The 27,778-nt window shown below is 44.7% G+C and overlaps 1 protein-coding gene across 1 annotated transcript; it reads left to right on the forward strand.

The window, feature by feature from the left end:
* The first annotated feature begins 1,905 nt into the window (after positions 1-1,905).
* LOC308310543 (diphosphoinositol polyphosphate phosphohydrolase 3-beta-like) lies at positions 1,906-27,778 on the forward strand. Its single transcript, XM_080756924.1, has 5 exons — positions 1,906-2,600; positions 16,212-16,322; positions 21,471-21,515; positions 23,424-23,511; positions 26,665-27,778. The coding sequence occupies exons 1-5, from the start codon at positions 2,505-2,507 to the stop codon at positions 27,180-27,182; spliced, it is 858 nt and encodes a 285-aa protein (XP_080613050.1). The 5' UTR covers positions 1,906-2,504; the 3' UTR covers positions 27,183-27,778.

Genomic DNA, 27,778 nt, shown 5'->3' on the forward strand with positions numbered 1-27,778 from the left:
ATCTGAAAACATTTAGTTTACATAACATTTCTGACTAATACAGTATTCAATCAATCAAAAGGGCAAAGTGCTCGCTTCTGTCGGGCTTGTTTTCATAATAGAAGTGTATTTATTTGTAGGTCTTAAAGGACAACACCAAGGTTCATGTTTTAGGTTGTTATTAGAGAAAGTAAAAGGTGAGTGAATTATTTTTTTCATTTGCTGCTTTCTTTCGTTTTAGGGATTTTAGCTGTTTTTGACAGGGGGGCGGGGGCATTCGGGCATGGGGCTAAATATGTATTTCTTTACAAAATGTTATAGCGATTTCTTTTTTTATTCTTTATTATAGTCCTACTAGACCCCAAGAAATTACATTTGGCCACAAATGATCACGGGATCTACTGAATGTGTCAAACTGGCATATTGAGCCTATGATACAGTGTGGCTTCCCCCCAGTAGGCCTCCTTCACATTCAGTAGATCCTGTGATCTTCCGTGGCCAGATGTAATTTCTTGGGGTCTATTAGGACTATAGTAAATAATAAAAAAATAAATCGCTATAACATTTAGTAAAGAAATACATATTTAGCACCATGCTCGAATGCCCCCACCTCCCTGTCAAAAACAGCTAAAATCCCTAAAACGAAAGAAAGCAGCAAATGAAAACAATTAACACATCTTTTACTTTCTCTCATAACAACCTAAAACATGAACCTTGGTTGAAAAAAAACTAAAGTTGTCCTTTTAAAAATGTTCTGATGAATTGAGAATGGAGGACCCAGATCTAAACAAGTCTTTTTATGGTTTTATCCTCCTTTTTATCCTCGTAGCAGTTTTTGTATTGACGTGTATGTACTTTGTTTGAAATGTATATCCATGCATTCTACAAACTGTTGATACAATTTTCAATCAATCAAGATTTGTGCAAGTTTTGTGTTGTTAAAAATGTTTAAAGGATATTGTTTTTTTCCCCAAAGAAATCTTCAAGATTTTGTATAGCTTGTATATCAAAACAAAATGTATTTTACAATTGAAGGTCAGAATCTCCAAAAACCAAATTTCTATGCTCTACATTACAACATAGAAAGTGTGCTATATACAAGCTACAAAATCTTGAAGATTTCTTTGGCACAGGCACGCGCACACTTTCTATAATGTAGAGCATAGACATTTGATTTGTTGGAGATTCTGACCTTCAATAGTAAAATACATTTTGATTGTATTGTTCCACTTTTTGCTTTGGCAATGTAAACGTATATGTTTTCTCATGCCATTAAAGCTCCTTTGAATTGAATACAATTTATATAAGATGACTCATTTGTGGAAAAAGAACATTGAATGTGAATAGTCCCCCCCCCCTCCCTTTACCCACGAGTAAGACGCGCAAACGCGGGAAGCGAACGCAGATCTTGGACCATGCCATCACACTCATGTCACCATGACTCAGCCATAGCCATATAAGGAGTCCCCAAAGCAGCTATACGTCCAAATATGGAGTGTGTTGCATCAATCACAAACAAATCACTCAGCTCCATATATGGGCACAAAAGTGGGACAGACACACACACACACAGACAGACAGACATGATCTGCTAGGTCTCATAGTAAGTGCTCACTGAATTCGCAATCACTGCGTTCGCAATAACTCTATATGTTTTTTCCCTTTATACATCCTTATATGATTTCCTTATTTATTATGGTTCCATGTGTACACTCTCTGAGTTACAGACCCATAAGGGTACATTTGGTTCCTAATTATCATTTAGCTGGGGACCCCCTGGAACTCCCTCAAGGAACCCTAGGAGGTGGGGGTTTGAATTGCTTGTTTCTGTCACACAATGTGGCAACAGTGGAGCCAGGCAGTCAGGCTGCCTCTCGGCAGAGTCGGCACTGACTGAGCAGAAGAGATTCAGGGCTGGAGTAGGAGTGGAGTGGAGGAGGTTGTACATTAAGAACAGATCTGTCTTCTGTGTATTTAAATTACTTCTCATCTCAACACTGGACTCACTGGAGCGCTGCTCTGCTGCTGCATGGAGGAGGCATCGACATCACATGAGTTCAATCAATCTCTTTCCATTAAGAGAGAGACTCAGACGAATCTTCTGGCGAATGGAGGATTTTTTTGTATTAATAATAGACAGTCTTGGGCAGTTTTTGACGACATCGCATCCCACCCACCCAGTGATATCCCCCACCACCGGCGGTTCGGCCCACCACGCACACACACACACAGCACAGACTGACTGACTGACTGACTGACTATAGAGGCTACCTACCACCCACCTACCCACCGGCCGATGCTCGTTTTCTCCCCGAAAAAGGGACTCTGCGTCGGAGGCGGTGGTGAGGGTGACTTCGGCGGCGCTTTCCCTCGTCTAGTCCGGCGGCGTCCCGGTGGCTGTGGTGGTCGGACGAGTGGAGCTGAAGGACCCGTGCTCCGGTACTACCGGAGACCACCACCGTGCCACCACGTCCAGAACCTGCTCCGGGGACCACCGAACCAGGACCACCTCCTCCTCCGTCAACATGAAGTTCAAGCCCAACCAGACGCGGACCTACGACGGGGACGGCTTCAAGAAGAGGGCTGCCTGTCTGTGCTTCAAGAACGACCGAGAAGAAGAGGTGAGACAGGAGAGGAGAGAGAGAATCCCTGCAGTGTCTGTCTGTCTGTCTGTCTGTCTGTCTGCATCAACAGTAACACTGTTACTCCTCTGTCTGTCTGCCTGCCTACCTCGACCTGTCTGTCCGCATCAACACTGCTACCCTGCCTGTCTGTCTGTCTGCATCAACAATGTTACTCTATCTGTCTGCTTGCCTGTCTGTCTGTCTGCATCAACACTGCTACCCTGTCTGCCTGCTTGCCTGTCTGTCAGCATCAACAATGTTACCCTGTCTGTCTGTCTGTCTTAATCAACACAGTTACAGATTGTAACGTGGGTATCTGTCATCATGTCTCATGTCATCCATTCAGACAGACGGGCAGCTGTGATTGATTAGAGTATCAGGCTACACGCGCGATTGGCTCATGTCGTGTTAATGACCTCGTTAAGGCTTACAGTAAGAAGACCACCGTGTGTGTGTGTGTGTGTGTGTGTGTGTGTGTGTGTGTGTGTGTGTGTGTGTGCCCGCGGCCATCCAGTTTGGTCTAGTTTGAGAAAAGAGATAGAGACAGAACACTGGGGTGGGGTGGGGTGGGGTGGGCGGGGGGGCTGTAACACGTTGGCTGGGTCACTTTTTATTTTATTTTATTTACACAATCACTTGGTGAGATATTTGGGATAAGAATATAGGCCTGCTGTATATTATATTATTATTATGATATCACAGCCAGGGCGGCTGCTATAATCATGTTTACATACTGTATTTATTATATCGCTAGAAGACTTCAGCGTGCAGTATCCCATGTCTAGAAGGCATTTGTAGAATCGATCTCAGGTCTAAATGGCATCTCGTTTTGGAATATTTAACGCTAGAGAGTTTAGATGTGACCGCACGACGTAATAACGGGAGATTATGTCTCGCTGTTTTGTGTGTGTGTGTGTTGTGTGTGTGTGTGTGTGTGTGTGGGGGGGGGGCGTAATATTCCTGGGCAAAGAAAGCGTTAAACCAGAAGATGTGTGTAGCCTCTGAGAACAGCACAGTGACCAATGACGGCAACTGTCACTGTGTGTGTCTCCTCACTGAGTGAGACGGGACCCCCCCACCCCAAAATTGATATTTATCTGCCTGCGGCCCCCTCCCCTGTCTGAAAAGATTTAGTGCTGCCTGGGGAACAACCCCATAAGATTAGATTTGTCTTGTTTTTCTTTTCTTTTCTTTAAGATTCGTTTTTGGCCTTTTGCCTTTTATTGATGTGAAGATAGACAGGAAAGAGAGAGAGAGAGAAGGGGAGAGAGACAACAGCAAAGGGTCGTCAGGAACGGGACTCGAACCCGGGCCGCTCTGCCAGGCCAGAGCCTCGACTATGTGGCCTGATGCGCCTGGACCGCTAGGCCAGCGGGCGCCCCTCTCTCGTTTATCCACAATGTTTCGAAAATAGCACATCTGCACTTCCAAATAATTAAAATTAGGGCTATATTACGCCATTTAGCTGGGGACCCTCTGGAGCCCCCTCAATGACCCCTGGGGCGGTCCCCCGGACCTCACCCTGAGAACCACTGACTATCAAACGAACCAATTAAACTCTGGACAGCAGGAATGTAAGTTAAGACTCAAACTGTTTCTTGCAACACAGATGTTGCATTAGCCAATAATGTGATTTTTGAGTACGTGCTATATATATAGTACAGCCTTACGTTTAGGCAATATCTATTCTACCCCCATGCTCTTATCTGGATGGATTCGGTGTGACCGGGCCAGTGCAATGAGCACAAATTCCTGGATTTTATTTTTATGGTGCCAAAAAAAAATCAGGACCAGGTTATAAAATGACTTGACAAACGTGCCCTGTGTCACTAAAATGATTATTTCCCTCGACTTGCTTCAGCGTTTGAGCATGAAGCCACGACACCCGTTGTATAACGACACAACGACAACATTCCTCTTTGTCTGTGTGTGTGTGTGACTGTAGGTTGTCACAACATCTCATGACCTACTTCTGGGTCCCTGACCCACGGGTTGAGAAGCACGGGTGTAAAAAACAAATTCAATGAATGAAAGTCACATTCGGTCATAACATATAAACACACACGGAGTCAACATCGGCGTCGTGGAATGGTTCACTTTTGTCTGTTTACGCTGAACATTGTGCAATATTAGCAGTGGTGGGGAAAAAGTACTCAAATGTTTTACTTGTACGTAAAAGTATCTGCAGTTTAGAAATGCTCAGTTACAAGTAAAATTCTGGAATTCAACATTTACTTGAGTAAAAGTCTATAACATACTTTCTACTTTCCATCACTGGCAATTATTAGCCAGTTTGATATTTCCAAAGCAGGCATTCAATCAAGGGTAGTTTTAATCACTGAGCGTTATGAAACCAACAAAACTGCCTCTCCTCTGTTTGGGAGCTATGGGTGATAATGAATAGTTTATTTAAAAACTCTCCTCTGTTTGGGAGCTATGGGTGATAATGAATAGTTTATTTAAAAACTCTCCTCTGTTTGGGAGCTATGGGTGATAATGAATAGTTTATTTAAAAACTCTCCTCTGTTTGGGAGCTATGGGTGATAATGAATAGTTTATTTAAAAACTCTCCTCTGTTTGGGAGCTATGGGTGATAATGAATAGTTTATTTAAAAACTCTCCTCTGTTTGGGAGCTATGGGTGATAATGAATAGTTTATTTAAAAACTCTCCTCTGTTTGGGAGCTATGGGTGATAATGAATAGTTTATTTAAAAATGAGGCTTATAGTGCAACTAAACTGGATATAACATATTACAGCTCTTAGCTCTGCAATCGTATTATGTAGCTTCAATGTGTGGCGCTCTCGTTAAAATGTCCAAAAAAATAAATAATATATATATATATTTTTTAATATTTTAATAACTTACAGGAGTGCTTACTGTATGGTGTGTGTGTGTGTGTGTGTGTGTGTGTGATATGAAATGAAATGTGAGTTTACCATAATCACAGTAACCCTTAATCATATTCGATCATATTCAAACAAAATCACTGTATTTTTTTAGATATTATATTGATATTATAGCTATTTTCTCCAGCTCCCTGTGGTGCATGAACCCCCCCATCACTATTGTGTGTGGGGTAGGTCTATGATGGACCCCGCCACGCACAACGGTGGTGGTCCCCAGGTTGCTCTTTAGTCAGGATGGTGGGCCCTGGGTCAATAGTGGTGGTCCCCAGGTCACTCTTAGTCAGGATGGTGGGCCCTGGGTCAACAGTGGTGGTCCCCAGGTCACTCTTAGTCAGGATGGTGGGCCCTGGGTCAACAGTGGTGGTCCCCAGGTCACTCTTAGTCAGGATGGTGGGCCCTGGGTCAACAGTGGTGGTCCCCAGGTCACTCTTAGTCAGGATGGTGGGCCCTGGGTCAATAGTGGTGGTCCCCAGGTTGCTCTTAGTCAGGATGGGGGTCCCTGGGTCAAAATCAGTTGAAAACCCCTGCCATCTAGGACGTCTAGAAAGTTGGAAAACAAGTAAATACTATGAGTTTTTATAGCTCCAAAGTCCATTGTGTTTAAAACCCCTGTTAAAGTGTCATCATGTGCTGAGTGTTTATCTTGTGTACCTGTAATCAGAGTGAAGAGAAGACCACATGAGGAATGTTGTGTCTTTTGTTTGTTTTGGGTTATCTTTGCAACGACTGGTCCATCAGGAGATAGAGAGCCCTGCAGTTACTTCTTCATATTCCACATTCCATTCATTGATTGAAGAATAACGGGGTGAAAAACCATGACCGATATTAATTTAGTGGTAAAGTTTTCCACACATCACAAATTAATACAGTGATTTAGGCCTGACGTAAAAAAAAAAGAATATATATTCAAAGATTTGTGCCGCATTTTCACGATTTTTCTAAAATAGCAGACCTACAAGCGAGTGGCGCGCTATGAGCTTGTAGATCTGCTATTTTTTTCCAATAGCTAAAGTATAACATAATACTTAGTTAAAACACCAAAATGGGTTCCCGCCCAGAATGGATTAAGTGCTTTTGGACTGTGCCACACATTCACCCGTGGGCAACTTTTGATCTAGTTTCGGTCATAAAACGTGTTGTGAGCTTGTAGATCTGCCATTTTCAGCATGCAACCAAGGAGCATACAATGTCTTTTATTAGTTCTACTGGATCTATTCTCCACTATATAGTCCCTCCCTAACATTTCTGTCCAGTTTCTGAGCGGTGCAACCACTCCCTTACGGCTGGCTGGCTGGCTGGGTGGGTGGGTGGGTATGAGCACCAAAACAGCATGGTTGTTTTTCACCACCTGTGCGCAACCTAACGCACACATAAACACACACACACACACACGCACATATTAACTGTATATATGATGATTTCGGGTGTGCCAGTACAGTACAGTAGAGGGTACAGTAGAGGGACCGGCACACAGGAACCCCCACACGGAGTTGCACCACTCACTTCATTTATTTGTTGCCGGAATTGTGGATATATTTAGTTTTCGTTGTAGTCATCATGGCTTAGTTTTTATTCCGTTTCCGAAAAATGGTATAGTCAACGAACGGATCTTTCTTCGTGTAGTTTTGTTCGACGAAATCAACACTGATGTAAATAAAGTCCCTATAAAACGTTTTCTTGACGCAACCGCATGTGGTTATCAAACCGTTCTTTAGAAAGAACCCACATTCTTCTCACGTTCTTCTGACAATGTGTGTAAATATGGCCGACTCTGCAGAAAAATGTGTCCTCACTTCGCCCTCTCTGTCTCTCTCTCTCTCTCTCTCTCTCTCTCTCTGGCATGCTCCGATTATGTCTGTAATATCCTTTCTATTTTATTTCTGTCTTTCCTCATTCTGTCTTAATTTCCACACTCTCTCTGTCTCCCCCCTTCTCTCTTTGCCCACTCGACCTCTTCCCGCGCCTCTGCTTTCCTTATCTTTTTTTAAATTTCTCAGTAATGTCTCTTAGACTCTTCTTTATTGAATAAGGATGTCTGGACAGCTTGCTGTGTAGCAATGGAGTCAGCGTTAGCCAGGCCAGGGCTATCCAGGGACACACGAGAGATTTGTTAACTTCATTCGTAATGCGGTTGCTTTGACCAGGCTTTGGTGCACACTGTGCACATTAGCTACTTGTTGGTAATGTGCACACTGTGCACATTAGCTACTTGTTGGTAATCGATGAGTTCCAGTCGATTCCTTTGCCCTTAAACTGGAGGTCCCTCTGGACTTGGATTGCCTGCTAAATATACCTAAGATGGCGAGAATCATGGAGAATGTCTCTGTTGCTCTCCTCTCCTCTCCTATCAGTCTATCAGTCTGGGACGTGATGATACCCGCTGATCTGGCTTAAGCCTGGCTAGAAGTCAGCTATACTACCACCCCCACAACTGTATACACACACGCACGCATGCACACGCACACGCACAGCTTTTTCTGTCCCGGGGTCACTAGGTTGGTCTCAGCAGTCTGTGTGTACCTTTCACACTGCAACGTTCCCAGAAGACAAACCACTCTACCGTTTACTGTAAAGCCCTACCTTCCTGCTAACTCTCTTCACTGTACACACAAATAGGACAAGCACCTGCTCTTTTTTTCCCCCGTTTCTTGCCATGTGCGCCCCCCTCTCTCTCTCTCTCTCTCTCTCTCTCTCTTTACAAACCTTTATTTCTCAGAGGCAAAGTTTGTCCGGCCCTCGGCGGGGTTGAGTGTCACGGTCGTCTTGTTGAGACACCCGTAGTCGCGCCACATGCGTTATCCTCCACAACAAGTCTTTGCACGTGTGCACGTGCAGGAGAACTACCTGTGCTCAGACGCACACACACACACACACACACACACACACAGTGTGTGTCCGATCGATGCAGTGTTTTCACACACGTTCCGCAGCTGATGGCGTGTGACGTGTTTCTTGTAAAAAAAAAAAGAGGCTCGGTTTATTCGATCATGTGTGCCTTATTTAACCCATTCTGACCTGAGATCAGATTCTAAAGAAATATCTTCTACATCCTGACAGTTTTCTAGAAAAGCTATGTTTCTATGTCATTTTTTTTCAAAAAATAGCAGACCTACAAGTGGCGCGCTAGGAGCTTGTAGATCTGCTATTTTTCCAATAGCTAAAGCACGACAGGATGCTAACACCAAAAGGGGTTAATAGCTGAACCTTGTCTGCTGTAATGATATTTCCCACCCATAATAGGCCATAGCAGTGGGCGTGGTTTTCTGACAAATCGGTGTCGTGATCTCCATATATGGAGACGGCCATATATGGAGCGTGACATGAGGCGTGACGGACGGACGGACTGACGGTCGCAATTAAATGTTGTATATCATATTATTATTATTATTTTCACAGAATCAAAGGTCATAATTATACAGCTTAAAATAATTGATGTAAATATGCCCATATTAGGGCATGGGTTCTGAATCTGTACCACCCATATTAGGGCATGGGTTCTGAATCTGTACCACCCATATTAGGGCATTGGTTCTGTATCTGTACCACCCATATTAGGGCATGGGTTCTGTATCTGTACCACCCATATTAGGGCATGGGTTCTGTATCTGTACCACCCATATTAGGGCATGGGTTCTGAATCTGTACCACCCATATTAGGGCATTGGTTCTGTATCTGTACCACCCATATTAGGGCATGGGTTCTGAAGCGGACCTCATGACCCCCAGGGGTCCTTGAGGGAGTTCCAAGGGGGTCCCCAGCTAAATGATAGTTTGGAACCAAATGGACCCTCATGGGTCTGTAAATTAACTTTGATTTTATTATGAATTGGCGGTCCCAGAGATAGAAAGGCCATTAAATGGGGGTCCGTCCGTAGAATGCATTATCAAACTGGGGGGGTCCTTGAAATGAAACGTGTTGAGAATGCACTGCTAGAGCCGTCAAAATCTTCTCTTATGGGGGAGGGGGTCCCTGGCGTATATATTTTTGTCCGCAGGCTAATTGGTGTCAATTTGGGGGTCAAGTGTGGGGACCCCTGGACCCCACACGGTTCACTGTTCTGGGCCTGTCGATAGAGGCCAAGGGCTGTATTTTGCGTGTCTTAAGTACCAGGTCTTATTACCTAACGTGATCAATGCCATTTGGCTATTCTGAGTGGCCAAAGAGCATTGATCACGCCTCCAGGTCTTTAGTTTACTCAAGTTAGGTAATAAGACCTGGTACTTAAGACACGCAAAATACAGCCCCAAGATTCACAGTAACACCCAGTATTCACTGTTCTGGGCCTGTCCATGGAGGCCAACATTCACAGTAACACCCAGTATTCACTGTTCTGGGCCTGTCGATGGAGGCCAACATTCACAGTAACACCCAGTATTCACTGTTCTGGGCCTGTCCATGGAGGCCAACATTCACAGTAACACCCAGTATTCCAACGCAGGCCTCCCACTCGGGAAGGGACCAACATGTCACCCGTTAAGATAAAGGAGGCCATAATGTGGGAGCTAGATAGTCTTCAGTCTCCGAGGCTCTGTCATTCCGCTACTCTGGGAACAGAAGCAGCAGGTTGTTGAACCTGGATAGCGCAGCACAGCATGCACACGCACATGCACGCACGCACGCGTGTGCACACACACACACACGCGCGCGCACACATACACATACACACAGCACGTGACGATGTGACGACAGTCCAAAGCCGACGGGATCAAACAACTGCTTCTGACGCACACACACACACACACACACACACACACACACACACACACACACACACACACACACACTCACTCACTCACAGACACACACACACACACACACACACACACACACACACACACACACACACATACACACACTCACTCACTCACACACACACACACACACACTCACAGACACACACACACACACACACACACTCACAGACACACACACACACACGGCATCCCCCGGGCACGTGCACGTCAAATCAGATTGACCTTTTGGCCCCCCTGGCGTCGTCACCTGTTGGCCCCGTGGCTAGCAATAGCCACAACAGTCCCATTATTTAGGGCCGGCTGGTGGTGACGAGGCCAGTCATGCTGCCGACGCAGCCATGTGGAAGTCATAGTGGAGATCAGCTGGAGCGCACCGAGCCAGAGGTTAACCCATTAAAACCGGGAATTGCATTGTGTGTCACCTTTAGTTTTTTAACCATTATTCTAAACTTTACCTGTTGGAAAATAGCAGATCTACAAGCCCATTACTTCGAGCACTTACTATGAGACCTAGCAGATCATGTCTGTCTGTCTGTCTGTCCGTGTGTCACGCTTTTGTGCCCATATATGGAGCTGCTTTGGGGACTCCTTATATGGTTATGGCTGAGTCATGGTGACATGAGTGTGATGGCGTGGTCCAACTTGTGCCCATATATGGAGCTGCTTTGAGGACTCCTTATATGGTTATGGCTGAGTTAAAAACTTAACTTAAAAATAACTTAACTTAAATATGTACGATCCGCGTTCGCTTCCCGCGTTTGCGCGTCTTACTGGTCTTCTTAGTTTTTCACAGAAGACATTTGTAGAATCTGGCCCCCCAGTCCTAAATGTATTAATGCTTTCACTGCCTGGCCAGGTGCATGATGAGGATGATCAGAATCACCATCTGTTGTACAAATCTGTGGTTTCTCTCCGGCCTGGATGTGCATTCATATGGTTTCTCCTCCCCGGCCTGGATGTGCATTCATATGGTTTCTCCTCCCCGGCCTGGATGTGCATTCATATGGTTTCTCCTCCCCGGCCTGGATGTGCATTCATATGGTTTCTCCTCCCCAGCCTGGATGTGCATTCATATGGTTTCTCCCCAGCCTGGATGTGCATTCATATGGTTTCTCCCCAGCCTGGATGTGCATTCATATGGTTTCTCCCCAACCTCGAGGTACATTCATATGGTTTCTCCTCCCCAACCTGGATGTGCATTCATATGGTTTCTCCTCCCCAACCTCGACATACATTCATATGGTTTCTCCCAACCTCGACATACATTCATATGGTTTCTCCTCCCCAACCTCGACGTACATTCATATGGTTTCTCCCAACCTCGACATACATTCATATGGTTTCTCCCCAACTTTATGGGGGGGCAATACGAAGCAATACAATCAATAAGAACAGTGGAATGAGCGATCTGGGGACTGGGGAGTGCATTCAACAAGACTGTATGTTGGATGTGGGTCTTTAGACTTATAGTTTCTCAAGACAGACTGTTGACTCCGTCAATAAAGGAAAAGAGGGAACTGTTTTCCTTTTCTTTTTTTGACAAAGGGTGCTTTTATCTTCCATCCGTTCACCTTTTTTCGCCATTTATTTCTAGGTGAACTGCTAGTTTTAAGTCTCCCAATAGCTAGTGCAGGTGTGGTGACATGTGCACATTATCTTATTGTGTAAACAGTAGAACGGTTATTGAACGCATGTGTTGAGTATGCAGTATCTGTATCATTGCATAACATGTCAGTTGCTGTTTGTTTGAAGATGACGATGGACATGCATTGCATGTGAAACTAGAAAAAAGTGCCCCGCTCGGGGCACAGGTCTCCACCAGGATAATGGAGGTTGAACAAAATGCGTAGGAGTAACATAATCAATTTTTTTCTTTTTTGCAATAATCTGTCGTCTGGTAGTCAAGTTATAACGGCCTTCATCAGGTGACGATGAAGGCCGTTCACGGCCGAAACGTTGTGTCTTATTTATGGTGTATTGATTAAAAAGCAAACACCTTATTGGAGCAAACCTGTGTGCGGACTCTCCTCTCTAAACTGTACTTACGTTATAGTCCAGCACCAGACAGGAACTGGATGTACCTTTTAGTCACAGCCACAGGACAATACAAATATAACACGTAACAGTGTATTCATAATGTGTATAGTAGTGCGCATACAAAGTACACAGATCAGTGCAGTTATAGCCAGGCGTAAACATGTACAGTAAGTTGCAAAATGGATCAATCCTGAACTTTAGCCAGCAATCGGGATGTAATTTATGGGAAAGAGGACAGATGTGTGTTGATCACATGACTGTGGAGATAGTGGTGATTTGCGTGATGTATGGATAACATGTTTACGAGTAATGTATAGAAATGTGTTTTGTCAAAATCGGCCTCATGGTGGCGCTAGAACCGGCAGATGTGGCATTTATTCCTATGCCTATAGTGTGAATGTGTGTGCATAATGTCACGGAAATCGCACGCATGCCGTGTTAATGATTTGAGGCATTTTGTTGGAAATGGACAAATCCTGAAAACTCTGGAAGGCAATCTTAGCCAATGGGGATGGAATATGGGGAAGCGGGGCAGGTCCGTATTGATCACATGACCAATTTGCGTGATATTACGAGTAATATATAGACATGCGTGTTTGCAAAAATCTGCCTCATGGTGGCGCTATAACAGGCCATTGTGGAAAGATTGGGGTAGAGGTTTGTCGTCGGCATCCAGGGAGTGTGTGTGTGTGCACAGTTTGGCATCGACCGGGACAACGCTGCCGGAGATTAGCTGCAAACAGACGGATGGACGCACACATGGACGGAGGGACGGAGTGCAAAACATACTCTCCCCTTGCCTTCGGCCTGGTGGAGACAATAAAACATACTCTCCCCATGCCTTCGGCCTGGTGGAGACAATAAAACATACTCTCCCCATGCCTTCGGCCTGGTGGAGACAATAAAACATACTCTCCCCATGCCTTCGGCCTGGTGGAGACAATGACAGAATGAATACAAAGCCCTCAACAACCAGGCCCCCCTCTACCTCTCTGAACTCATCAACCGCCATGTCCCCTCCCGCTCCCTCAGGTCAAGCACTGCCAACCAACTGGAACCCCACAAATCCAACAAACGAACTTGGGGAGACAGGGCCTTTGCAGTGGCTGCCCCTTCTCTCTGGAACTCATTCCCAACTCACATCAGAGCTGCCCCCACCTTCGAAATGTTCAAAAGCAAACTCAAAACCCACCTTTTCAAACTGGCTTTCCCTACATAACCCCTCTCACACACACACCCTTCTTGTTTGTCCCTCTTTTGATTTTGATTTCTAGTTTTTAACCTTTTAAACCTTTTAAATAGTTTTCTAATAAATATGTCTGTACTTCTGTTCTGTAAAGCGACTTTGGGTACCCAGAAAAGCGCTATATAAATCGTATATATTATTATTGAACACGGGGCTGAGGACTATAGGCAGGTAGAGAGCAGGGGAGTGAAGGGCGTGTGTCTCCATCTGTTGCACAAGACGGTGACCTTTGCTATCTTCTCTGTGTGTAGGTTAGGATTGTATTGATCGGATTATTTCAGTCATGTGTTAAAAAAAAAAGTATTGTATTTGTCTGGATTAGTAATTAACTGTGAGTGAGATGGAGTATAGTGGGATGTGGAAATGTCACCCGTTACGTAGCCAGGTTGGTCTGGCTATAGGGCAGCTGGGAGGTGGAAATGTCACCCGTTACGTAGCCAGGTTGGTCTGGCTATAGGGCAGCTGTGGGTGACCACACTTTTTTTTTTACTTGAGAGCTACTTTCAAAATGACCAGCTCAACAAGATCTACCCACCATCGCTGAAAATAGTTTAAATATGTTGTAGGCTTTAGAATAGTGGTGCTGGCATAACATTACATATAAGACAAATGCACTTGGAATGGGAAATAGCGGGAGAGACATGGAATAGGTAGGGGTTTTTTTTGTTGTATTTGAGGCATTTTTTGATGTCAATCAATCAAAGTCACCTTGAATTCAAGTGGCAGATGCCAAAGATGCCTTTCAGATATATTGGGCCCACGGACCCCCATCTCAAAATATGTAGTTCCAGGGACCCCCCCCCCCCCCCCCCCCCCTCCAGAAGCAAATATTTTAGTTAAAAATGTTCGCTCTGAAATATATATTCAATGATTTGCGCCACATTTTAACGATTTTTAAAAAATAGCAGATCTACAAGCTTGTAGCGCGCCACCGAGTGGCGCGCTACGAGCTTGTAGATCTGCTATTTTTCAATAGCTAAATTACAACATAATGCAAACACCAAAAGGGGTTCCCTCCCAAAATGGGCTTAAAGGAATGTAGCCCCATCCCATGTGTGTGATAGGGTTATGCTCCCCCGGGGGGGAAAACAAGAGTCTCTGTGTGTGTTTACTGTTTTACGGCCGCGAGCCGCGCATTTGTACATTTCCTCGGTATGCTGATTACCGCCACCTAAAACGGCATGAGACACGGGTTGGTTTACCCGATCCGCGCGTTGCATATCGCTGTACTGTACACTGACTGACTGACTGGCTGCAGCTGTGCTGTAATCCAAGCTGTATGGAACGGGGTGCGTTACGGGATGGGATGGTACGGGAGGGATCTCGCTTTTATCTGTGTTATATTTACCTGAGTGGCGTTGCACTGGACTGTTTGGGAGCCCCTCGAAATAAAGAAAAATAAACCTACAAACGACAAAAACCAGGGTTTTGATTGAGGTTGATCGATGATGGTTACATACAAAAAACATAAAAAACGATACTTAACCCATTTTGACCTGAGATCAGATTCTAAAAATGTCTTCTACATCCTGACAGTTTTCTGAAAAAGCTGTTTCTATATATGTCGTTCTTTCGATTTTTCAAAAATAGCAGACCTACAAGCTCGTAGCGCGCCACTTGGTGGCGCGCTATGAGCTTGTAGATCTGCTATTTTTCAATAGCTAAAGCATAACATAATGCTAACACCAAAAGGGGTTCCCCACCCAGAATGGATTAACAGACGTTGGGGGGGGTAGAACAGAACAGACAAGTGTGCTGTGTTGAACTAGACACAGCCCACACTGTACAGTAGGTGTTGTCGGTCAGTCACTATCACTTGAGTTTGCTACTGTCAAACTTTCCACAGCAGCAGCAGTGCAGAGTCACACACAGTCGTGATATAATAGCCTTAGACACCACAGAGGTATATATGCACTGACTGTAACACCCTGGCCTCACCCTTGTCTTTTTAGCCTTTGTGATGTATTTTCATTTAACCATGTAATATAAAACTATGGTTGTTGTTTTTTTTCAATGGAAATATGCTAAAAACTAGGTCGTATTATAATCGGTGACTATTAGACTACTAGACTATTTGACATTAAATGGGTACAGGATTTTTACCATTGGTTTTACGATTGGTCCGAGTGTCATTAGAGTCTAATGACACTCGGACCAATAGGTCAGGGTTAGGTCAGGGTTCGAGGAATAGGTTGTCGGTCTAATGATTAGACCGACAACCTATTCCTCGAACCCTGACCTAACCCTGACCGCAAGTGCCATGGTGCATTTATATAGCGCCTTTATCCAAGGCGCTTTACATAGATTGTGCATTACATTCACCCATTCACACACATACACCGATGGCTGGAGGAAACCAGCACATCAGGAGCAATTAGGGGTTCAGAGTCTTGATCAAGGACAAGGACACTTCGACACTGTATATGGTTAAGATGGGTAGGGTTTAAAAAAAGGCAAAAGCATGCTCTGTTGCACTGGCAACAGAGGGTCCTTAAAAACTGCTTCAACTTCTGAGATGTATGTATGCATACATACATACTGTACATACATACATACATACATGTGTATGTATGATTTAAAAAAAGGACGTGTTTATCTCCGATCATATAGTTTTGTGGGCAGACATGCTAAACATTCCACTCCCTCCCTCCCTCCTGTCAGGTGCTGTTGGTGAGCAGCAGCAGACACCCGGAGCAGTGGATCGTACCGGGAGGCGGAATGGAGCCGGAGGAGGAGCCGTGCGGGGCCGCCATACGGGAGGTGTTCGAGGAGGTGAGTTATATTAGGGCTGGGAGAACTCCGGTTCCACATGCATGGATCCAGATGGACATTTTGAGTTTAACCCATTTTGGGGCGGGAACCCCTTTCGGTGTTAGAATTATGTTATGCTTTAGCTATTGAAAAATAGCAGATCTACAAGCTCATAGCGAGCTTGTAGGTCTGCTATTTTAGAAAAATCGAAGAACGACTGACATAGAAACATAGGCCTTTTCAGAAAACTGTCGGGATGTAGAAGACATTTTTAGAATCTGATCTCAGGTCAGAAAGGAGTTGCCGTGGACGGACGCGTCAACACGGTCAGCATTAGGTCGGTGTGACCTGAGGAGACGACATTACAGCTCCAATGCCACCCAGATTCAGTTACCTTTTAAGATGAGTCGAAACAACTGCTATGGTTTACCCCAGACACACACACACATTTCGATTTCTTTATTTGAGTCCCCACATTTATAAAATACATTATCAAGGGCACAAATATTTTCAGTTGCTTCTGATATACTACGCACTCGAAACATCACGTGTCTCAGTGCTGGAGTCCAAACAAGCCCTAAATGTACAGAATATAGGCAACACATATTCACAGCAAACATTGGTCACTTCAGACACACACACACACACACACACACACACACACACGTGTGTGTGACCACTTAACATTTAAAGTTTGCCCTTGTAACCTTATATACTTCCTTATCCAGGGGTCCCCCAGGGGTCTGTACTCGTATCTCGTATTTTCCACTGAATGTTCACCCCAGTCGGAAGAGGATTCAGAACTCATTAAGACCCGGAACGTATCTGTGTCACCGTATGGCTTTAAAACCACTTTAACCATTATGTTAAACTTTAGCTGTTGACAAGCTCACAGCGCTTGTGACAAGCTCACAGCGCGGCACTTGTTGGTGCCACGCTGTGAGCTTGTAGGGGGGGGGGACGACGACACACAACATATTTTCAGATGGGGGTCGGTGGCCAATTACATACATATAATGTTGCTGGTCCTTAAAGGACCACTTCACCACTTTTCAACCTATCTTCATATAATAGGTCCTCACTAATAATCATGATAAAATGGCACGATTTCTTTCTACTCAGTCTGTCTCATATAGGAGGGCTGTGGGCAGTTTAGAAACCGTCTTCCAGTGACATCATCATTAGGCAAGATTTTTTTAATACAAAAATGTTTAGATTTTCATTATCGTGAGAACGATGGCTTCCATTTTCGCATTGCAACTTTTCAGTACTAGAAAGCCTGCAGTTTCTATTAGCTTGGATTCCCCATCGATGATGTCACTGGAAGACGGTTTCTGAACTGCCCACAGCCCTCCTATATGAGACACAGACCGAGTAGGAAAAGAATTGCGCCATTTCTTTCGTGATTTATTAGTGAGGATGAAGATGGGTTGAAAAGTGGTGAAGTGGTCCTTTAACATGAAATTGTTTGAGAACCACTGACATGGAAACGCAGGTTTTTTCAGAAAACTGTCACGATTCAACATTTTAGTAGAATCTGGTCTCCGGGTTTTAAATGTTTTTTTTTAAAGACAGAGACAGAGATGGAGAGAGATGGTGTAATGTTTGACCCTGCCTGTCAGAGTCAGGGTGATTGAGGAGGGGTTGTCCCGTCCCAGAGGTGTCCGGACGCCTGCCCCCTCTCCTCTCTCTCTCTCTCTCTCTCTCTCTCTGGGACCGTCTGTCCTGTCCTGTCCTTGTGCCCCTGACGTCAGCAGAACTAATCCTGGCACGGTAGCAGATTCCTGTACGTTCACAGGTTCACAGGCCCCTCTGTGCCCTGCTGCTGCTGCTGCTGTGGCCCCTGACTGACACGCTGCTGTGGCCCCTGACACGCGCACGTCAAAGGGCCACGCCACGCACATAATTGAAAAATCGAAAGAACGACTGACATAGAAACATGGCTTATTGAGAAAACTGTCAGGATGTAGAAGACATTTGTAGAATCTGATCTCGGGTCAGAATGGGTTAATCCGTTTTGTTTTGCGGTGCTGATCCACATGGCCTGTCCTGCTACATGGTATGAGGGTGGGTAACTTTTTGTGTCACCCTTTTCTTTTTCTTTTTTTTTTCTCCTTTCTAAAATGACACCTCTGGAATGCTGGGAAGAGCCACGGGACACTCAGAGGGAACGGGTGTGAAGGAGGGGGGAGGTGGCGGGGGGACTGTGCTTTTCTCAGTAATGTGATCAGTGTGTTTGGTGGTGACTGGTGAGTCTAAATAAATAACTGTCATAGGTTTCGGGGCCCTGTGTGTGTGTGTGTGTGTGTGTGTGTGTGTGTGTGTGTGTGTGTGTGTGTGTGTGTGTGTGTGTGTGTGTGTGTGTGTGTGTGTGTGTGTGTGTGTGTGTGTGTGTGTGTGTGTGTGTGTGTGTGTGTGTGTGTGTGTGTGTGTGTGTGTGTGTGTGTGTGTGTGTGTGTGTGTGTGTGTGTGTGTGTGTGTGAAGTGGCAAATTGTTATACGAATGCATGTATGTTAAAGTAATCCGTTTATTTCAGCTACAAATAGCCGTAGAAACTTCACTCATCCTTGGCTATAATAAGGACTTCTTTAACACACACCGCCAACGACGCCTTTTACGTGTTAATTAGATTTCTATTTATTGATAAACCATAGACTGTAAAAAATATGGACAAAGCGTTCCCCGGGTCTAACATGAACGTAAAATGAAGCCTGTCAGTCCTTGAATTGTACATCGCCATCTTTCTAGATCCGTTTGGGCCCAGCTGGCCCATTGGCTGGCCCAGACAACGAGGCGGCGCAAAGCTTTTTTAAGCGTGTTTGCAACATGACAACTGTTTTAAAGTATTGTACAGTAAAAACTAAAGTCTCTTTAAATGTTTATGTTGTACTATTACTACAAAACAATCTAAAATAAAGGGATTTAAGATCATTAAAGCTGGGCTGTTGCCACCTGAGTCCAATGCATTTCTGCCTACTTCCAGTCCAGGACTTGGTCCAGTTTGTTGTCCCCACGCTCAATGCGTAGTCTGTGTAGGAGAGCCGCCATTGGACTGAAGCCCCATGACGTGAACGCAGTTTGCGTAACTCTGTCTATATCTAAGGCTCTGGCGGTGAAGTAAACACCACAGAGCAGTATATATAGGGCTAGAGTCTTCGCAGTAACTCGATGACCGCGAGTGGAATTTAGATTAATTAACTTTTTAAAGTGTCATGCAAAGGTGATAATTGAGTTTTTCCAAATCCGTTTATCGTAGGCGACTTGAGACAATTGCACACACTTGCACACACACTTACGTGTTTGTGTGTGTGTGTGTGTGTGTGTGTGTGTGTGTGTGTGTGTGTGTGTGGGTGGTGTGCTGGGACAACGCACACGCACATATTACTAATTTACAATTAGGCTAAAAGCATGATCGTACTCGCTGCGTCCGTGTGCATACAGGCATACATACTACTGTACAATCTTTGGTCTGCAGATGCAAAATCCTTAATTAACACAGAAAGCTGACCAAAAACACTTTGAGGACCACTGCTCTAGGTAGCATAGAGTGGGGGTCCTTGCCCCTGAAACAGAGTTGTTGTTGTTTATTGTAGGCTAAACATCGCTGTCTTTTAGTTTTTCCATTTCAGAACCGTGTTGCGTGTTTTACAACCACGTAATGCCCGGTTCCTTTTTGTCCTGCCTCGTGTGCTACGGTCAGTCGGTCACACCAAATCCAAGCCCAGTAGCCTCATATAAACTCCCTCAGAGGAGAAGAAACGGAGTGAAAAGGAGTTGCACAACTCGTCTTGTATTATTGGCATAAAGTACAGGCAGCCTTTTCTTTTGAGTCGTGTTTTCCACTTGTTTTTGGTGCTGCTTATAGAGATCACACACCCCCTCACACACCCCCCCCCACACACCCCCTCACACACACCCACACACACCCCCTCACACACCCCCCCACACACCGCCCACCACCATAATTGCCGTCACATTTAAAACCAGAAATGCCACAGAAAAAGAATGTGCTTTTGTCCACCTTCTACACACCCCAGGGGACTTGTAGTCGGTCAAACACACACACACACACACACACACACACACGTGTGCACGCGCGCGCTCGCACGTATATCACAGATATCACAGAACGGAGAAACTCCCTTCTAGGCGTGACCAACTGACCATATATAATTATGGAGGTGTTTGATGTCACGAGGCGTGACCATATATGGAGGCGTGACACTGACTAACGGGAGAGATGCAGGTGTTCATAGTGAACGTGACCTACTGTACCGTCGCAATTCTTGTGGGAAATTATCTCCCCCCTTTGGTTGTACGGCTGTACAGCCTGTAAATAAGGGAGACCCTACGGCTGTGCCCTTTGCAAATTACCTACCCTTTTGGTGTTAGCATTATGTTATGCTTTAGCTATTGAAAAATAGCAGATCTACAAGCTCGTAGCGCGCCACCGAGTGGCGCGCTACGAGCTTGTAGGTCTGCTATTTTTGAAAAATCGAAGAAGCACTGACATAGAAACATAGCTTTTTCCAGAAAACTGTCAGGATGTAGACGACATTTTTAGAATCTGATCTCGGGTCAGAATTACCTAAGAGAGATCCTACAAGTGTGCTGTGTGTGGAACGGAACAGAAGAAACAAAATAATAAATCTTTCTTGCCTTGGTCTTCAAATCCCCCCCCCCCCCTCTTCTTCCCTTTGTTTTTGTCTTGGAAAAAATAGCACGACGAGAACATCAGAAAAATAATCACCCACTGTTTTACTTGTTAAAACTGTGATGTGACAATAAAGAGATGGTTCTGATTCTGATGATTTCCCTTTTCCATTCCTGTCAATTCAATTCCAATTCCAATTCAAAGGAGCTTTATTGGCACGAGAAAAACATACGTTTACATTGGCCAATTAAACAAAATAGTAGGAACAAGACAATCGAGATAAAACAATGCATGTACAAATAAATATTGAATGTCAAAAGGAATAGAAAACGATGGTGTTGTAAACAGAGCTGTGTTACATTAACATTAAAAGATTGTGCATTTTCTGTCAGATGTCAACTTTCCAAAGCATAAAGCCAACGTCTCCTATATTGTATATGTATATGGATGCATGTATAACTCTCTCTCTCTCTCTCTCTCTCTCTGTCTCTCTCTCTCTGTCTCTCTCTCTCAGGCCGGTGTAAAGGGCAAGCTGGGACGTCTGCTGGGTGTATTTGAGGTAAGTGTCGATTGGCCGTGGAATGTACTGTACTGTACTGTACAGTACTGTACGGCGTGTACCCGACGCGTTGGTTATCGCTGGACGCTCAAGTAGTCGTAGCGCCGTTTGGAAAGTCACGCTGTGCGTGTGTAAATGAGCGTGCTTGTTGTGCGGCTGGCAGTGCATGGCGTGCACAGACACGTACTTTGAGGGGCAGGTGCTCAAGTGAAACAAAAGGGCACCTTATCTGGCGCGTGGGAACAACCACCAGCTGCAGCGAGCTGCCGCCTGACTTAATAGTAGGATAGATAAGAATGTATAGGCGCGCTGGAAGGTATTTATACCACGGGGGGGGGGGGGCTGAAGTGTGGGATTTCGGGTCTTATTCAGGTCTAATTGGCCTAATAATGACTTATTTAGGACCTCATGATGCATCATGTACACGCCTGTGCACGCACAACCACACACACACACACCATCTATCTCTCTGGAAGCGTCTATGTGTGCACGCCCCTGGCTTTTTGGGGGTTTTGAGTGGTCCCTGAGCGGCGCATTTATGAAATGACATAATGGAGAGACTTTTAACAAGCTACAAATAAAAGGTTGGGGTTTTTTTTTTTTTTTTTTTAAAGCCCATTTAGGACTGAGACCAGATTCTACAAATGTCTTCTAAAATCCTGACAGTTTTTTAGAAAAACCTCATGTTTCTATGTCAATGGGACTCAAACTATGTCACGTCCAGGACCCCCAGGAATTATATGTAATTGGCCGCCGACCCCCATCTGAAAACATTTCAGTCTGCTATTTTTGAAAAATCGAAAACTTCTGACATAGAAAAACATAGGCTTTTTCAGAAAACTGTCAGGATGTATAGAAGACATTTAGTAGAATCTGATCTCAGGTCAGAATGGGTTAAAGCCAAACCCAGATATTATACCTTGTACCACTGTGTCGTGTGCTGAAAATACCCCTATATCTACGAGCTTGTAGATCTGCTATGAGATCAGTACAAAAAGGGAGTCAGTGCATTGCTATGTTGTAGAATGCAAGAATGTAGGAATGCATTGTTTACAACAAAATGATGCATGGATGCTGTTGCTGATGCTGCTTTTTTAACCTATTCTGACCTGAGATCAGATTCATACGAGGTTTCCACTGGACACACACTGGTCTGATCAACCCATTCTGACCTGAGATCAGATTCTAAAAAATGTCAGTCGTTCTTCGATTTTTCTAAAATAGCAGACCTACAAGCTCGTAGCGCGCCACTCGGTGGCGCGCTATGAGCTTGTAGATCTGCTATTTTTCAATAGCTAAAGCATGACATGATGCTAAACACCAAAATGGGTTCCCGGTCAGAATGGGTTAACCTATTTAGACCGTTTTCTGAAAAACCCATGTTTCTATGTCAGTTGGTGCTCCACTTTTTTCATGTCAAGGACCCCCAGAATTTTCTGTATTTGGCCGCGGACCCCCATTGCTCTGAAAGAATACATATTCAAAGATTTGCGCCGCATTGTCACGATTAAAAAAAAAAAAAAGAAGCTCATAGCGTGGCACTCGGCGAGCTAGTCGACTGAACCAACACTGTCCCTAATACATTGAATATTTCCTAAATTATTATACTGTATGTCAAAAAAAAACCCACATCAAAACTGTTCTTGTGTGGGGAGGAAGGGGAGAATGTTGTCACAAAAGATGCAAAACGATATACTATATATCTGATTGACTTTTATACCACTTAAAATGGTGTAAAAGATCGGTTTGTCCAAATTGGGTAAATTGCCGATCACCGATGGAGTCGTTTGGAGTGAATATCGGGCCGATCACTAATAATCGATGGCCGATCGGAGCACCTCTGTCCCAAAATACATAACGTATAAATAATAATAATAACGTTCTTTTCTCTCTCTTTTGTCCCGGAAGCAAAACCAGGACCGCAAGCATCGGACCTACGTCTACGTGTTGACCGTTACCGAGACGCTGGAGGCCTGGGAGGACTCTGTAAACATTGGTAAATATGATATTTCACTGATTGTGTGTGTGTGTGTGTGTGTGTGTGTGTGTGTGCACCACACAGTACATTAATTAGTTAATTTAGCATGAATAACGTTCTTTTGATTGATTGATGGAACTGTACCCATTCTACAAACCGTGAATACAAACAAAAGTGCAGGTCAATACAAAATACGCTACGAGGATAAAACCAGAAGGAAAAAAAAAAGCACTAAGACACTTAATTAAACCCATTCTGGACGGGAACCCCTTTTGGTGTTTTAACTATTATGCTATACTTTAGCTATTGAAAAATAGCAGATCTACAAGCTCGAGCTTGTAGATATTTTTGAAAAATCTTATAAATGCGGCACAAATCTTTGAATATATATATTCTTTCAGAGCGAACATTTTTTTTTGGTGTTTTTCGACGTCGGGCCTAATAAATGCAAATACCCACTTCTATGCAGAGTCAGACACACCCGGTCCGGTCTGCAGTGTCTGTCTGTGATGCTGACGTAAACGGGTTCCTCTCTCTCTCTCACACAGCGTAGTGTTCAGTATGTGACCATGACGTCGTCCGTCGTCGTGTGTGGGCATTCATATACAGTAGATTTATGTGCCAATGTACCGCATAGTGCATATCGTAGTGAAACCCGGCAGCAACAGTAGCATAGCAGGCGTGCATAGGATAGGTGTCCATAAATCCAGGCCTGTCTCCTCTTTGCGGCTGTGCTGGAAGCTCTTAGTCTCGTCGTAGCTGTAACTCACTCTGGGGCCATATATCAACCAACCCGCCGTCCACTCTGCCCTACGACAACAACCGTATCCACAGTTACTCTCTGTGGCGGTTAGGGCTAAAAAAAACAACAACACGGTACCGCAACGTATACAGCCGTATACTGTAAGCTAACTGTATATAGACCGCTTTGCTGCAGTGACCCGGAGTTGCCAACATGTTATTATATAACATATACTGTATAATATGTGGGTATGTTCTCTTTAGCCTGCATTTTACACCTTGCCTATACGAGCACCTGCTCCACCTGGATGTGCATGAGAAGCTATCTGTTTGTTTGTAATGTTATGTCACTTTCGCTTATAATATCACTTATTATAAGCGACTTTGTGCTTCTTTTCCTGTAAAGTTGTTCGCTGATAGCAGTATTTTTTTTTGGGCTTGTTTCTAAAGTGTAGTGTTTGTATTTGGGCTTTAATGTCTCCTAATGTTGTTTAAACCAGTGATTCTCACATGTTTTCATGTCAAGGACCCTACATCTAAAAAACATTTCTCACTTGGCGATGCGCTTGTAGTCTACATCTACAAGCAAGTGACAAATAGTAGTAAATAGCTTAGTTCCCTATTATTTTGGGCTTGTTTCCATAGACCGGCACCCCGTTTGTTCTCTCCAGTGCTCAGCGGGAGCTTAAAAACCTCGATCATAATTATTCGTTGATGAACTTATATTCCGTCGTGATTTGATTCCACCACCACTTAACTAACTGTAAAAGACAGGCCTGAGGCCAGTTTAGGTCACAACGCTTCTCATCACCAACATAAACGTGTCCCAGAAGAGCATCCATTTACTCCAGTGGTTTTCAAACCCGTTTCATATTAACCCATTCTGACCTGAGATCAGATTCTAAAAATGTCTTCTAAATCCTGACAGTTTTCTGAAAAAGCCTATGTTTCTATGTCAGTCGCTCTTCGACCTACAAGCTCGTATGAGCTTGTAGGTCTTGCTATTTTTCAATAGCTAAAGCATAACATAATCTAAGTAATCACACACACACACACATAAGTGTGTGTGTGTGCGTGTGTGTGTACCTGCGTGCGTGTGTGCATTCATGCACACACCCAACAGTCAATCTCACTGCTCCCCTGCAGCCAACATGTGGGGAAGAGATGACCCCTTGTGGTGAAACATTGTAATAACCTTGCCGTCACTTGACTGCACTGCTTGTGAGACTCTACTGTCTCTTACACTAGCAAATGAGCAGAGGTGGAAAGTTACTAAGTACATTTATTAAGTACAAGTTTGAGGTATTTGTACTTTTTACTTGAGATATTTCCAATATCCAATATTTACTTATTATACAGTTTGGTTATTTTGTGATTGCACACAAAATAATGAGAATTGGATGCAGAGGAAGTGTCGCGGTTACTCGTAAGGCTCCATTTGGTTTCATGTCACGCTCTCAAGAGTCACATCTGCATTACTTAACCCATTCTGAACGGGAACCCGTTTTGGTGTTAGCATCATGTTATGTTATTTAGCTATTGAAAAATAGCAGATCTACAAGCTCATAGCGCGCCACCGAGTGGCGCGCTACGAGCTTGTAGGTCTGCTATTTTTTGAAAAATCGAAGAACGACTGACATTTTTTAGAATCTGATCTCAGGTCAGAATGGGTTAAATCAGACCAGTGTGTGTCCCAGTGGAAACCTCGTATGAATCTGATCTCAGGTCAGAATGGGTTAATCAGACCAGTGTGTGTCCACTGGAAACCTCGTATGAATCTGATCTCAGGTCAGAATGGGTTAATTAATTTACAAGATGTCTACACAATGTAGAAGAGTTGTTATTTTGATCAACGTTTAGCCTGTCGTCTCTCCTAAATGGTACCAACATCAACACGGCATGGAATTGTGGAGAGAAAATCTTATCCAAGCAATGACAACACTCTAATAATAATAATAATAATAATAATAATAAAACTTTATTTGTATAGCACCTTTCATGACATGAAATGCAGCTCAAAGTGCTTTACAGAGCAATGGAGAAAAAAAAGAAAATAAAAGCAAGGCATAAACATTAAAAAACAAGAGCAGTAATGCAATACAGTGAGGACATGAATAACAAACAATTTAAAGATCAATTAAAAGCAAGGGTGTAGAAGTGGGTCTTGAGCTGTGCTTTAACAATGTCTACAGAGGCTGCCTGTCGAAGGTACAGTTGGGAGTTTGTTCCACGCCGTCGGCCCGTAGAAGCAAAAAGCTGCTTCCCCGTATTTTTTAGTTGCCATTCTTTTAGGCAAAGCGAGCAGGCCAGCAGTGGAAGACCTTAGGGGGCGGTTTAGGTTTGGGACATATTTAGGCAGGCAGTCATGTAGGTAGGAAGGTGCGAGACCATTGAGTAAGTCTAACGCTGTGTCTCCCCTCCCCTGGCTAGGCCGTAAGCGGGAGTGGTTCCCGGTGGACGAGGCCATCAGGGTCCTTCAGGGCCACAAGCCCGTGCACGCCGAGTACCTTCGCCGGCTGCAGCTCCACCACGCCCACCACCGCTCCTCCACCGCCACCGCCACCGCCATGCCCAGCAACGGGAACTCTGACGCTCTGCCTCCCTACGGGGGCAACAACACCACGCTGCCCTCCTCCGGTGGCGGCTCGGCGCTAATGCAGCTCAGCTGCTCCACCGCCATGATGCCCAGCAACAACGGGAACTCTCTGCCCGCCACCATGGGCCCGTTGCTGAGCCACGCTCCGCCTCCCTCCTCCTCCTCGTCCTCCTACGGGAACAACTCGCTCATGGCCGCCGGCGGCCCTCTGCTGCTGAGCCCGTCGTCGTCGTCGTCGTCGCCTCCCAACGACAACTACCCTCGCTACGCCGTCGTGGTCAACAACGCGGCGCCTTCCCTCCCGACGCCTTCCAACGTCGCCGTCGTCCTGGGCTCATCGGCGTGCAGATAGGACTGTCTCCCCCTCCCCCTCCTCCTCCTCCTCCTCCTCCCCAACCCCCCAGAAGCCCCCCATCCCTCCCAACCCTCGGTCCGCATCGCTGTCTGCTATGGCATACGTACGTACGTACGTGTACCCCCCCCAGAGGGGTTCAAAGAAACACATGAGAGTCACTGACGGAGTCCGCCTGGATTATTACGGCAAGTGTTGAATAATCCCATCCAAACGCTGTACGTACCGACCGACCTACCGACCTACCGGGGTCGTTTAATTCACACCTTCAGAATCGGAAGGCGTGAATAAATAATGGGATACTAAATTGTGGTGTTTGTTTGGAAGGGAAGAACTGGTGGCATGGTGGTGTACTACGTAAATGTGACCTGGACACCGTTTTTTCCGCTGGAAAAGTCTGTACAGCTTTAACACAAGCTTTTTTTTTTTTTTTTTTTGCATGATTCTATTGATTATTTTTGGCCTTTTAAAAAAAAAAGGAGCAGCAGCTCTCTCGGTCTATTGTTGGACAGAACCAAAGCCATCGGACTGTGAGGATGACTCACAGAAACAAGTGTTGAGGAATAAACTTATGGGAGGCGACGCAAAGACCGGCT

The sequence above is a fragment of the Protomyctophum bolini genome (genome assembly GCF_963924005.1).
Source record: "Protomyctophum bolini genome assembly, chromosome: 23".
In the NCBI taxonomy this organism is placed as follows: Eukaryota; Metazoa; Chordata; class Actinopteri; order Myctophiformes; family Myctophidae; genus Protomyctophum; species Protomyctophum bolini.